The sequence below is a fragment of the Hylobates moloch genome, unplaced genomic scaffold (assembly GCF_009828535.3).
Source record: "Hylobates moloch isolate HMO894 unplaced genomic scaffold, HMol_V3 SCAFFOLD_10, whole genome shotgun sequence".
In the NCBI taxonomy this organism is placed as follows: Eukaryota; Metazoa; Chordata; class Mammalia; order Primates; family Hylobatidae; genus Hylobates; species Hylobates moloch.
Genome location: NW_026652285.1, coordinates 17,278,521 through 17,292,089, shown reverse-complemented (window position 1 = coordinate 17,292,089; position 13,569 = coordinate 17,278,521). Strand labels below are relative to the sequence as shown.

The 13,569-nt window shown below is 48.6% G+C and overlaps 1 protein-coding gene across 6 annotated transcripts in view; it reads right to left on the bottom strand.

Annotated features, from left to right (window-relative positions):
* Positions 1–3,006: 3,006 nt before the first annotated feature.
* Positions 3,007–13,569, bottom strand: part of FAM222B (family with sequence similarity 222 member B) — a 57,616-nt gene continuing 47,053 nt past the window's right edge. For 5 of the 6 annotated variants that reach the window (XM_032163168.2, XM_058445753.1, XM_058445752.1 and 2 more), the window contains exons 2-3: positions 12,337–12,458; positions 3,007–5,501 (exon numbers count right to left, since the gene is read on the bottom strand). In XM_032163168.2, coding sequence (XP_032019059.1) covers positions 3,895–5,501; positions 12,337–12,418 — 1,689 coding nt within the window. In that variant the 5' untranslated portion in view covers positions 12,419–12,458 and the 3' untranslated portion in view covers positions 3,007–3,894. Of the gene's footprint in view, positions 5,502–12,336; positions 12,459–13,569 lie in introns of those variants that run through there. The other variant, XM_032163169.2, reaches the window with a different exon arrangement.

The following is a 13,569-nucleotide window of genomic DNA, read 5'->3' as shown; positions in this document are numbered from 1 at the left end:
TTTTTTTTTTTTTTTTTTTGAGACGGAGTCTCTGGAGTCTCGCTCTGTTGTCCAGGCTGGAGTGCAGTGGCGTGATCTTGGCTCACTGCAAGCTCCGCCTCCCGGGTTCACGCCATTCTCCTGTCTCAGCCTCCGGAGTAGCTGGGACTACAGGCGCCCACCACCGCGCCTGGCTAATTTTTTGTATTTTTAGTAAACGGGGTTTCACCGTGGTCTCGATCTCCTGACCTCGTGATCCACCCACCTCGGCCTCCCAAAGTGCTGGGATTACAGGCGTGAGCCACTGTGCCTGGCCTGCTAATTTTTGTATTGTTTGTAGAGACTGGGTTTTCCCATGTTTGTCAGGTTGGTCTTTTTTTTTTTTTTTTGAGACAGAGTCTTGCTGTCGCCCAGGCTGGAGTGCAGTGGCGCCATCTCGGCTCACTGCAGGCTCCACCCCCCCGGGGTTCACACCATTCTCCTGCCTCAGCCTCCCGAGTAGCTGGGACTACAGGCGCCCGCCACCTCGCCCGGCTAATTTTTTGTATTTTTTAGTAGAGTCGGGGTTTCACTGTGTTAGCCAGGATGGTCTCGATCTCCTGACCTTGTGATCCGCCCGCCTCGGCCTCCCAAAGTGCTGGGATTACAGGCATGAGCCACCGCGCCCGGCCTGTCAGGTTGGTCTTGAACTCCTGACCTCAGATGATCCACCTGCTTTGGCCTTCCAAAGTGCTGGGATTACGGGCATGAGCCACTGTGCCCGGCCGCAATCACTTATTTTATTTTTTTCCTCTGCAGACAAAAAAAATAAAGTTATCCAAAATTCAACATAAGAAAACTGTAATCACCAAGAGGAGCCAGTTACATTGCAGATAACAGTGCCTATCACCTTCACCTCTGTCAGAGGCCCTCAGAATTTCCAAAGTGTTGGAAGTGGGAGAAGGCAGGTTTGAAGTTTTAGGTTGGGTTATTAACAAATCCCCATTTCTTGGCTGGGCATGGTGGCTCACGCCTGTAATCTCAGCACTTTGGGAGGCCGAGGCAGGTGGATCACTTGAGGTTGGGAGTTTGAGACCAGTCTGGCCAACACGGTGAAACCCCATCTCTACTAATATACAAAAAATTAGCTGGGCGTGGTGGCAGGCAACTGTAATCCCAGCTACTCACGAGGCTGAGACAGGAGAATCGCTTGAACCTGGGAAGTGGAGGTTGCAGCGAGCCAAGATCGTGCCATTGGACTCCAGCCTGGGACAGAGTGAGACTTCACCTCAAACAAAACCACCAGATCCCCATTTCTTAATGACTTATGGCCCTTGGAGTGCAAGTGGCAGGAACTTTTGGGCCTCCGGTGAGGGACAGCAAACCACACTTATCCTCAAACTTCACAGTAAGCCCACAGCAGCCCTGCCCAGGGAGAGGGCCTGTCAGCCGGGTACCCTGTCTCCAGGGTTTCATTGAAGAACTGTCTACAATCACCATAACACCTGGCCTTAAATAATAGATTTGGAGGCGGCTTCTGGGTGGAATGCATATAGTCCCCCTTACTCCTACTAAGTGAGGTATGTTAGAAACTGTTGTAAGAAAAAATTACCTCAAACATTCACAGCACTAAACGAACAGAACAAGGTCAGAAAGCGAGGTTTTCTTATTTTTACTGGTTTATAATAATCTTAAAAACCCCATCACACCCATAAACCACCACAGGTGAGGTGAGAGAGATGGAGAATGAATGCTACAGTATGTGGATAGAGTGGGGAATCCAGGTATTCCCTAGGATAGTGTAGGATGGAGACAGGGAGTGTGGAGAGGAGGCCCTGGCTTGGACCCTTATTGCTGGCTGGGGGTTGGCTGGCAGAGGAGAGAGGGACTCAGGCTGAACTCCGAAAGAAGGAACATCTCACACCAAAGGCGAGGGCAGTTGGGGGCAGGGGGATCACAGTACATTTTCCATGCAGACTAGGGGTGGGAGTGAGAGCTTCAGAGGCTTGCACCCCTACACAGGAAGAGATGGGTTTGAGGTTGTTTGACTTAAAGCCCCCAAGTTGGTGTCTGGTCCAATTTCCTAAAATGGCAGCTCACCTTTCAGGGAGAGGTATTGGGGAGGAAAAAAAAAATACAGCAAAAATATCTGCTTTGGAGATCAAGCAAGGGATAGGGGGAAGACAGTGGTGCTCTTTAAATCTGACTCAGAAAAGCAGGAACTGGAAGAGGGCCCTGGGTGAGATGGCGGCCAACACCTTGGGAGAAGGCATTGAGTCAGAAGCTGCAGGTGCTCCTGGGGGATCAGGACAGGGAGGTAACAGTGTTCACAGACGGCAGGAAAACAATTGGTAACAATAAATTAGGACTTCATGTTGCTATCATTTGGCATAACACAATCAGGCTTTTTTTTTTTTTTTCCTTTTAAATATAAGGCAACTTGCCAACACATAACTTAAAACTGGTCTTCAGTCACATTGCTTCAGATCACTAGAGAACTTCTGGGTAACGAACAGAAGTGGATAGTGAACAAAATGCAAAACCTTAAGTAAGAACCATCAGCTGACATTCCCCAGAGACAAAAGGAAAGGTAAGGGCTTATTTCATCTGTAAAAAATAAAAAAGCCCAATTCTGCATCTTTAACAGAATGGTGCAAAAACTTATAACAAAACAATCTAAGTTTAAAATTACAGAAGTGTTTCTAGCCAACTAATTGTCGCTTGGGATGAGACGTGCTGAGCATGGAGTGGATGAAGGTATGCTCTAAGAATGGACAGAGGGCAGGAGGGGCTGTTGCCAATGTAGGCCCATCTCCAGGTGTTAGAACCATGCTCATTTGGTAAAGGAAGTATTCAAAGAGCTTAAGGCTTTGTGTTTGTTTTTTTTCCTTCATTAAACTGAGGGGCTGCACTAGAGGGTGAATGTACCTGTGGGGCCACTCACACACAATGCTACTCAAACCCACACTACATTCATACAGAAACGTAACATTTAAAACTTACAGTGTAGAGCAATATTCTTAGCCAGTGTAGAGAGAACCAAATGCATTTTTTTTTTTTTTGGTGTTTTTAATCCCAAACTCCAATGTGATCATTCCTTACCTACCTAATTCCTCAAGTAAGGTAGATTTTGTTTTTGTTGAGGGGGAAAGGATAGGGGCTATGGGCAGGTGAGTTAGGGGACAGGCAACAGTGAGAAAGGGATCTTGGGTATGCTGAAGTCACTGTATTTTTCTAGGTTTGGAAAGGGGAGTCCGGAACCAAGATGCCAATACAAAGACGTTTTTCCCCTGTATCTCAAGAAATGGTCAAATACTTCCAAGATGCCCTTGAGATCAAGTGTGGCGAGGGCAAGTGCAGTGGCTGTGGGATCAATATAGACAAAAAACAAAGCCTTGAGGAATGGAAAGGAACTTGAAGGATATGAAGACTGGGTCAGCTTTGATATGAGATCTTTCCATGAGTAAGTAATTAGCTTTCAGAGCACCTGGGAAATCTTGCTCCTTAGTCCTGGGGGGAGGGGAAGGGGGGTAGCAACAGGTAGAGGTGTGGATTAGGAGCCTGAGCACCTATACTACCTCAACTAGGGCATTCCCTCAGCCCACACCTCAGTCGTCCTAAGGGAAACAGGAAAAAATTCAAGAAAAGATGGGTGGGAGCTGGCTGGAAAAGGCCAAGGTGGAGAGACTAGCTGACAGGCAGTCAGTGGAGAGAAAAGCCTGGGCTTGGGGTTAGGTTCTAACATAAAACCAAAAGTTGCTGAAGGGGAGGATGAGAGGACCCCTTCTGTCCCCACTTAGATCCCACCAAATTCCCTTAGACATCTAAGAATGATCACACTGGAGCAGTGAAACTTTGAAACTATCCAGTTACTTAAAAGACTAAACCTAGGAGGGTGATGTATGATGTGTTGCACGTGGAGGGCAGCAGGGCTACCTATCTATACCCTGGGTGCTGAATATGAAGACTTCGACTCTCTGTGGGATCGGGGGCTCGGTTGCCAGGGGCTCGGTGGGCCTTGCTCAGCATGGCCAGGCTCTGTTCTCGGAAGCAGGCCTGTTGGAAATCCCCACTTAGGTAATCCACTGTTTGCATCAAGCTGTTCTGGCTTGCCACTGGACCGCCCCCGGTCCCTGCTCGGTAGTGGGCCCCGGGAGCTGCCGCACAGTCGAGGGGTGCACCTGTGGGCTGCCCACCGTGGAACGGCATGGCGAGGTCCTGAGACCCCGAGCTGTCGCTATTGGGAGTGGGCAGAATGTTGTTCCACAGGGGTTGGAAGTAGTGACCATTGGGGTAGGCCAATGGGGCTGCCATGCCGTTGACTGGTGGGGATGGGGTCGGCTTTTCCAGGGGTGGCTTCAGATGGAAGGACTGCGCCAGGCAGAGTTCCTGCGGGTAGGCAGGGGCCTTGCCCACAAAGCCAGGCCCTGCCAACTCGCGTCCTGCCGCATGCTTGCCTGTCAGGCCAGGGGCTGGCGTCCCACTAGCCTCGCTGCACATCTGCTGTAGGTGGGCCAGCTGGTGCTGGTTCCAGGTGACTGGCTTGAGGTCGCTAGGGTAGCCAGTGGGGACGCGAGAGATGCCTGTGGGCAGGTTGACAGGACCTGCAGCAGGCAACGCGGCGGTGGCCGCATGGGTGTGCTCCATGGGATTGACCACACATGAAGGCATTGGTGTGGGGACGCTGTGGGTCGACACCCGGGTGCTTGCATTGATGAGCAGACTGCGACTAATGGGGCTGGGGTTGGCGATCTGGCCCTCACACACTGAGGTAGTGCTGATGCCTGCCCTCGTCTGGCAAAACTGGTTGATCTGGTGCACGATGCTACTCAGGTCCGGGGGCTGGCTGTGCTGCAGAGTGGCCGCCATTGAAAGGGGGATAGTTGAGGTAGACACGGTCACATTCGGGGGGGCATCTGAGTCTGGCATCTTCCGGCCTCCATGCAGCAAGGGATTGTGGGGGTGCTGGAGACCCTGGTGAGCCAGGGCCTGAGGGTGGACCAAGCCCTGGGTTTGGGCCATGGGCTGAGGGTGGCCCAGGCCCTGAGGCTGCTGGAGGCTCTGAGGGTGGGACAGTGCCTGGGGTGGCGGGATACCCTGAGGGTGCTGCAGCGTCTGGGGAGGGGCATGGGCCAGGGTCTGTGCATGCTGCAGGGCCTGCTGGCGGGCCAGAGCCTGGGCCTGGGGGTGGGCTAAAGTGCTGGGTGCCACAGTAGCATAGGGTGCCACTGGGGGGTTCATGATGGCCTCAGGGAGCAACCGGGCTCGGGTGCCGTCAAAGTCCTTGAGTATGCTTTTGGCTGGCACTTTGACAATGGCAAGCAGGCCTGCCTTGGTGGCAGCCTGTGTCGGGTAGGGGCTGTAGCGCTGGGCTGATGTGTCGAGGCCGTTCACAGTACGACGAACGTGTTTCCGCTGGGGAACCTTCACACTGTTGGGGAAGATTTTTATAGTCAGTGGGTTGTTTGCGACCTTCTTAGCATACGCATCCAATTCGGCTGGGGTAGGATAGTGAGCAGTTCTCATTTTCTGTGTAGTGTCCCCTAGAGAGAGAGAATGGGAAGGAGAGCAAAGAGGGAGAGGGAGCTCATCAGTGCCAAGGCAACCAGCCCTTCTAGATTCCCCCTTTTGAGGGCCTGGGGTGGGGTGGGGAAGTGACTAGATTGTCATCTGTAGCCTTCATTCGAGACCCAGCTTCAGTCTTCACATTAACAAGCACTGCTAATGTTCAGTAAGTGCTTATAGTGGGCCAGGCCTTCTGCCAGGTGACAGGCTATCTCAATGAATCTTCACTATTGCTCTAGAAGCAGGCACTATCATCATTTACATTTTATAAATGAGGTAAGTAGAGATCAGAACAGCAAAGCATCTTTCGAAGTCTCATATCTTGGAGAACCAGAATTTGGTCAATTCTCAGAGAGGAGACCGAGAGTTCTCCCCCTACATAGAAATGCAGGGTCACTGGGTGCCATGGCTTACGCTTGTAAATCCCAGCATTTTGGGAGGCCAAGGTGGGTGGATCACCTGAGGTCAGGAGTTCAAGACCAGCCTGGACAACATGGCAAAACCCCGTCTCTACTAAAAATACAAGAAGTTAGCCAGGTGTGATGGCAGGCACCTGTAATCCTAGCTACTTGGGAGGCTGAGGCAGGAGAATTGCTTGAACCCAGGAGGCGGAGGTTGCAGTGAGCTGACATTGCACCGTTGCACTCCAGCCTGGGCGACAGAGCAAGACTCCGTCTCAGAAAAAGAAAAAAAAAAAAAAAAAAAAAAGGAGGGAAATGCAGGGTCTGGAACTCTACCAGCCCATGTGGCTTGGGGGTAGGTTCTAAGCAAAGCTCCTTGTCAAGGCCATGGTGGCCCTTCAGTCTAGAGGGTGCCCAGAGCTACGACTCTTCAGTCTGCAGGGACCAATGAGAGATCAGCTTTCCCTTGCATCTTGGCAGCTGGGGGGCTTTGCCCACTGGGTGGGCACCCTGGAAGAGTAGATAGAATGCTTCCTTTCAGGAGCAGAGGAATAAGCTGCCAACATCTCTCCCCTTCCCCATGTCACAAGTTCACTTTTGTTTACAGTTTACTCTATGCCTGACTGGGTGAGGATCAAAGGCTTTATTTATTTGCTTGAGAAGGAAGATAATAATAACAGGGCAGCAGGGAGGGAATTGAGAAGAAAGGATTCAGAGCATCTTTCAGTCCTTTCAGTCCTGAGAGCCAAAAATAGTCTGTATTTGGTCCATGTCAGCTGTCATTTTCCAAAAAGAAAGAGGAAAAACCTGCCTTCCTTTGGAGACTGCGGAAATGCCCACTTGGTGTGCCTCATTAATGTTAACAGTCTCTTTGTTCCCATCTCCTGTTGCCTCCCATCAGGGGGCTCAGCGGATGTCCGGCTTCCAGTCAAAAAGGAAAAGGTTCTGAGAACAAGGGCTCTTTAAGGATGCCAAGCTCCTGCAACGGGGCTCTGCTCTACTCTCTCCGTCTCTGAGGCAGGGTCTCCCCTGAGTATACACAAAAGGTGCCTAATAAATGCTTGCTGAATGAGTACACAGACTGCCCAAAGCAGAATTGGCTTGGCAGGAAGCCCAGGCTCAGCTAGCTGACTCTCTCCTTACTTCCTCCTCTTGTAAAAGGCAGGAGGATAGGCCAACGACTAATCTGACTGAATGCCCAGCTTGTGGCCTCAGGTGGCCTTGGCCCAAAGGAGACCCTATTCAAAGTCACGTCACTGGGCATCACCTAGAACAAAGGTAGGCTAATGAGCATTAGAAGGAAAATGGGTACAGCTACCTTTGTTTGGTGATAATGCTGGTTAGCAACTCCTGCTCTGGGAAGCAGGAAAAAAAAGCTCAAGTCAGGAGGGGCAGAGAGATTTGGGCCCATGCTCACAAGCAGATCTGGGCAAAAAGGGCCAGGCATCCCCACCCCCCAAAACAGGTCTGTGCTTTCAAATACTGGCAAAAAAGTCTAGGATCACTGATTGAGAGAAAGTCCCTAAACTCAAGACATCAGAACTCCAATAGAAGCTGCCTTGGCCAATCACTGTACCTATGTGTCTTATTGGTCATAATCTCATATAATACTCCTAGCACAGTGCTTTAAACCTAGCCCACCTCCATGCTGGTGGGCTTCTCTCCTTGAAATCCCAAGTTGTATAGTACCTTGATGAATAGAAGAGTCCCTTTGTTCCAAGTTAGTACCAACTCTGAGGTTTTTTTCTAGCAGAGGCAAGGGGGAAGCTTGACCTCATTCAGGAGTATGTTAGGGGACACAATCCACATTGATTAGTTTTCTTTGTCCAGCCTCCACTGATACTGACAGCGGTGAAGAGGGCTGTCAAAGGATTCAGAAATAAAGTGAAATGAGGGTAGGGAGGGTGGGCCACAAGGTTACAGTAGCTTTGTTAAGGAAGAACCCCAAAGATGAGTACAGTGTATTGAACAAAAAAGGGGTATCATTCTGGGAATACAGTACCATCTACCTCACATACCAGACAAGCCTAACTCTCAAAAAAAAAAAAAAAAAGTTTTCTGCTGGGCACCGTGGCTCACGCCTGTAATCCCCCGGCACTTTGGGAGGCCGAGGCGGGTGGATCATGAGGTCAGGAGTTCGAGACCAGCCTGCCCCGCATGGTGAAACACTGTCTCTACTAAAAATACAAAAAATTAGCCAGGGATGGTGGAGCGCACCTGTAGTCCCAGCTACTTGGGAAGCTGAGGCAGGAGAATTGCTTGAACCTGGCAGGTGGAGGTTGCAGTGAGCCAAGATTGCACCACTGCACTTCCAGCCTGAAAAAAAAAAAAAAAAAAAGTTTTCTCAGCGGGGCATGGTGGCTCATGCCTGTAATCCCAGCACTTTGGGAGGCCGAGGTAGGTGGATCACGAGGTCAGGAGTTCAAGACCAGCCTGGCCAAGATGGAGAAACCCCGTCTCTACTAAAAAAATACAAAAAATTAGCCAGGCATGGTGGCAGGCACCTGTAATCCCAGCTACTCGGGAGGCTGAGGCAGGGAATTGCTTAAACCCGGGAGGTGGGGGTTGCAGTGAGCCAAGATCGCACCACTGCACTCCAACCTGGGTGACAGAGTAAGACTCCATCTCAAAAAAAAAAAAAAGTTTTCTCAACACTTATCACAGCCCCCACACAAGCACCCTACTTATTTTCTTCTGTAATGTATTTCCGTAACTACACAGCCAACACAGATACCACAGCTTTGTAAGCGACTTACTTAAATAGCTTATACCAATAGTGTCATTAATAGAGACATAGACAATGTAGGGAATAGGAAGTCTGTAGTTTGTAAAGGGTTAGAGAAACCTGTATTCAAGTACTAGCTTCATCATTTGCCCATACTGAGAGCCTGTCATTCCTCAATTATCAACAGGGATGAATTCTGCTCTCCTACTTCACAGAATTACTAAGATCGAGAGAGTCAATGAACATTTTCACTAAATGAGCATTTTCATTTCAATGAAAATGCTATGTGAACAGGAACTATGATGGTCAATAGTTACTATTCAAGGATAGCAGATGTGGCTGAGTCTGACCACAGGCAACACAAAGAAAACTGACTAAGGAAGTCCCAACTGCAGGACAACCTGGCCTTCAGCCTGAGAGTTAAATGTAACAGAAAGCACTGCTGTCTATTCCAGGATGGACTGGAGGCAATTTTCTGCCTGAAATTCAGTCCTCCCAATGGAGACCTCTCTGTTCATCCTTCTATTTTGAAGGTCAGAGGGCACAGGTGGCATAGGCAACAGGAACCTCTATCTGCAGGCAGAGAGGCACAGGCAATGTGTTCAAACACAGATTTCGGAGTCTGAGCTGAGGATGGGCCAGTCACAGGACAGTCATGTGGCATTGGCAAGTGACAAACCCTCTATACCTTATCCTTGTGACAAAGGCAAGAGAGTCTTCCATATGGAATTTTTGAGGAATGAGTGAGAACATATGTGAAAATATTCAATATAGTGCCTGGCACATGGTAGCAACTTGACAAATGTTAGCTATTATTTCTATGAGTTTATCCAGTCATTGGGTCAATCTGCCATTTCCAGACCCCTCCACTAGGGGGCAGATATGCATATAAAGAAGCAGTGAAAGAAGGTAATTTTGGCATTTGTCCCCGGAGCCCCAGTGCTCTGCCATGGAAGGAGGTCAAAGTTGTTATCTAAAGATGGTTTAAGGACCAAGGACCTTTTATCAGCCATTCAAACAGTAAATATTTACAGAGCCACTACTATATTGTGATCCTGAGAAGGAGAAATACAGAGCAGAGGTTTAGGATTAAGAAAGAAAAGATTTCCGGTGGCGCATGCCTGTAATCTGAGCTACTCGAGAGACTGAGGCAGGAGAACTGCTTGAACCCGGGAGATGGAGGTTGCAGTGAACCGAGATTGCGCCACTGCACTCCAGTCTGGGCGACAGAGGGAGACTCCATCTCAAAAAAAAAAAAAAGGGCCAGGCATGGTGGCTCACGCCTGTAATCCCAGCACTTTGGGAGGCCGAGGTGGGCGGATTACCTGAGGTTGGGAGCTCAAGACCAGCCTGACCAACATGGAGAAACCCCGTCTCTACTAAAAATACAAAATTAGACGGGCGTGGTGGCGCATGCCTGTAATCCCACTACTCGAGACTGAGGCGGGAGAATCACTTGAACTTGGGAGGCAGAGGTTGCAGTGGGCCGAGATTGTGCCACTGCACTCCAGCCTGGGCGACGAGAGCAAAAGTCTGCCTCAAAATAATAAAATAAAATAAAGTGGGCTGGGTGTGGTGGCTCACGCCTGTAATCCCAGCACTTTGAGAGGCTGAGATGGGCGGATCACCTGAAGTCGGGAGTTCGAGACCAGCCTGACCAACATGAAGAAATCCTGTCTCTACTGAAAATACAAAATTAGCTGGGCGTGGTGGTGCATGCCTGTAATCCCCGCTACTCAGGAGGCTGAGGTAGAGAATCGCTTGAACCCAGGAGGCGGAGGTTGCGTTGAGCCAAGATCACGCCATTGCACTCCAGCCTAGGCAACAAGAGCAAAACTCTATCTAAAAAATAAATAAATAAATAATAAAATAAAGTGAACACCAAGATAAAGCTGCCAATTTGCCTGTCCTCCAAATGGCTTTTCCCTTGATATCACATCTTTGGGTAAAGCTGTCAGAGTGCGTTAAGGAACCCAGAACAAAGCAAGCTTCCCTTTGTCATCTTATTGCATGCCTCTAAGTACGTTCCCTCTCCAGTTGTGTCCCCAGAAGCCCAGAAATAGGCATAATGCAGTTAGGATGCTGATGTGGATGACCAGAGAGTATAACATAACACCTTCATCACCCAATCATCACTTATTAAGATAAAGGCTGGGTTGAGAAAGCTATAGCAGAGCTTGCCTTATTGTGTCAGGCAACTGTAGAAGGAGGACTACCACCTTCAGCTGTTATTACATAGAGCTGGATTCGCTGGCCAAATTCCAGAACTAGCCAGGCTCTGAGTCTCATGCTCCCTCAAAGAAATGAAGTCCAAAGGCTGGACCATTTTTAACTTCTGATGATGATCTCACAGGGCAGGGGCTGGCAAATGACAGCCTGCGTGCCTGGTCCAGTTGCTGTTTTTTTGTAAAAAAGTTTCATTGGAACACAGACACCCTCATTTGTTTATTGTCTGTGGCTGCCTTTGCCCTACACAACGCCAGAGTTGAGTAGATGCAACAGAGACCACATGGCCCACAAAGCTTAAATTATTGGCTCTCTGGGCTTTACATAAAAAGTTTGTTAACCCCTGTCATAAGGGGTTCAGTTAAGGTGCTGAAGCACCTTTTCTATCAAAGGGAAGCGTAGCCACCTCACTGATTTCCCCTTTGTGCTCTGAATGGAAAGTCTATTCCAAATTTAGGGCTGTTTTTACACCTGAAGATACTATACATGGTAATGTGCCAAGAATAGAATATTTTCCTTGCAGATCATGTATTACAGGGAGAGAAGGTAGTAAGGAGTCTGGGAAAATATGAAGTATAAAACCCCAATTCCAGAAAGTTAAGACAAGAATCTAACAGTTTTCAAAGGCTCAATCTTCTGGGAAGTGTATTAGCAGGAAAATGCCCAGAGAGACTGAGAAAGCTAGCTCTCCATCTCTTCCGAGGGCAAAAGCTCCCTGACTTCCTGCGAACTAAATTCACACTGACTCAGAAGGCAGGCAGCAAAGCCAAAGGGAACTGTCTGTTTCCATGGTCGACTACTAAGAGAGTTCAAAACAAGAGAACAGCATAAATAGTTTATTTCAGAGATACAGTAAGTAATCTGGACTGTGAGTTTTCATTCAATTCCCCATGAAGGTTCAAACTGAAACACCTTTTACAAGGGTGATATATATATATATATCTTTCCTCTGAAGCTCTTTATAGTTTTGTTGTTCAACAGAAAGCTATCAGCAACAATTAAAATTGAGATACATTGAGGAATTACAGAATTTAAGCAGACCTCTAATGGCTGGACACAGCGGCTCACACCTGTAATCCCAGCACTTTGGGAGGCCAAGTTAGGGGGACCACCTGAGATCAGGAGTTTGAGACCAGCCTGGCCAACATGGTGAAACCCTATCTCTACTAAAAATAGAAAATTAGCTAGGCATGGTGGTGGGCACTTGTAATCCCAGCTACTCAGGAGGCTGAGGCAAGAGAATTGCTTGACCCGGGAGGGAGAGGTTGCAGTGAGCCGATCAAGATCGCATCATTGCACTCCAGCCTGGGTGGCAAGAGCAAGACTTCGTCTTAAAAAAAAAAAAAAAAGAAAGGTGTCAAAATTCAAGGTCAGTGTACCCCAGATGTGCTTCAGGGACAGCCCAAATGTAGAGACAAAAACAAAGAATCACACATGCTCCCTAGGATCCAGATTACTTACATTTCTGAAGTCCAGTGTTCATCTGCGTGTGAGAAAGAAGCTGAAAGGACAGGTCACCTGGCCCTGGTAGACAGGCTAGCATGGCAGACCGGCATCAACACAACATGGGGCAGTGGCTCACACTGTAACGAACAAAAACAAGGTCATGAAACACAAGGCAACTCATTCGAAGAAGAGGGTAGGAACACTGGACATGACTAGCACGAGGCCCAAGTTTAGACAGATAAAGCAATTTAATTAGCAGTGTGTTTGAAAATATACTTACATCTTTATCTGTGATGACAATTTGCTGTCAAATATCACTATGGTTAAAATGATTTTTCAGTTACCACAGATGTATGGGTGGGAGAAATAAAACTGGAAAGCACCTATTCATACAACTGGAAAGTACAGGTGCATTTGTAATGTCTCAGTATTCCTGAAGAGAGTGGGCCCTCATAGGGCCTGGCTCAGCCAGCCCATTTATAGGCCTGGTTGGAGACCAGCCAGACATTTTCAAAAGCAGTACATTATATGATTGCAAAGGTACCCAATGTCTGATTTGTGAGCCAGTAATATGAACCCACTTTTATTTTAATTTTTTTGAGACGGAGTTTCACTCTTGTTGCCCAGGCTGGAGTGCCATGGCGCGATCTTGGCTCACTGCAACCTCTGCCTCCCAGGTTTAAGCGATTCTCCTGCCTCAGCCTCCCGAGTAGCTGGGATTAAAGGCGCTCGCCACCATGCCTGGCTAATTTCTTTGTATTTTTAGTAGAGACGGGGTTTCACCATATGTTGGCCAGGCTGGTCTCGAACTCCTGACCTCAGTTGATCTGCCCACCTCGGCCTCCCAAAGTGCTGGGATTACAGGTGTGAGCCACCACACCCGGCCATGAACTTACTTTTATTTATTTATTTGAGACAGTTTTGCTGTCGCCTAGGCTGGAGTGCAGTGGTACAATTTTGGCTCACTGCAACCCTTGACTCCTGGGTTCAAGCGATTCTCGTCCCTCAGCCTCTCTAGTAGCTGAGATTACAGGCACATGCCACCATGCCCAACCAATTTTTGTATTTTTAGTAGAGATGGGGTTTCACCATGTTGGTCAGGCTGGTCTCAAACTCCTGACAGGTGGTCCGCCCGCCTCAGCTTCCCAAAGTGCTGTGATTACAGTCATGAGCCACCGCACCCCGCCGAACTCACTTTTATTTATTTATTTTATTTTTTTGAGACGGAGTCTCGCTCTGTCACCCAAG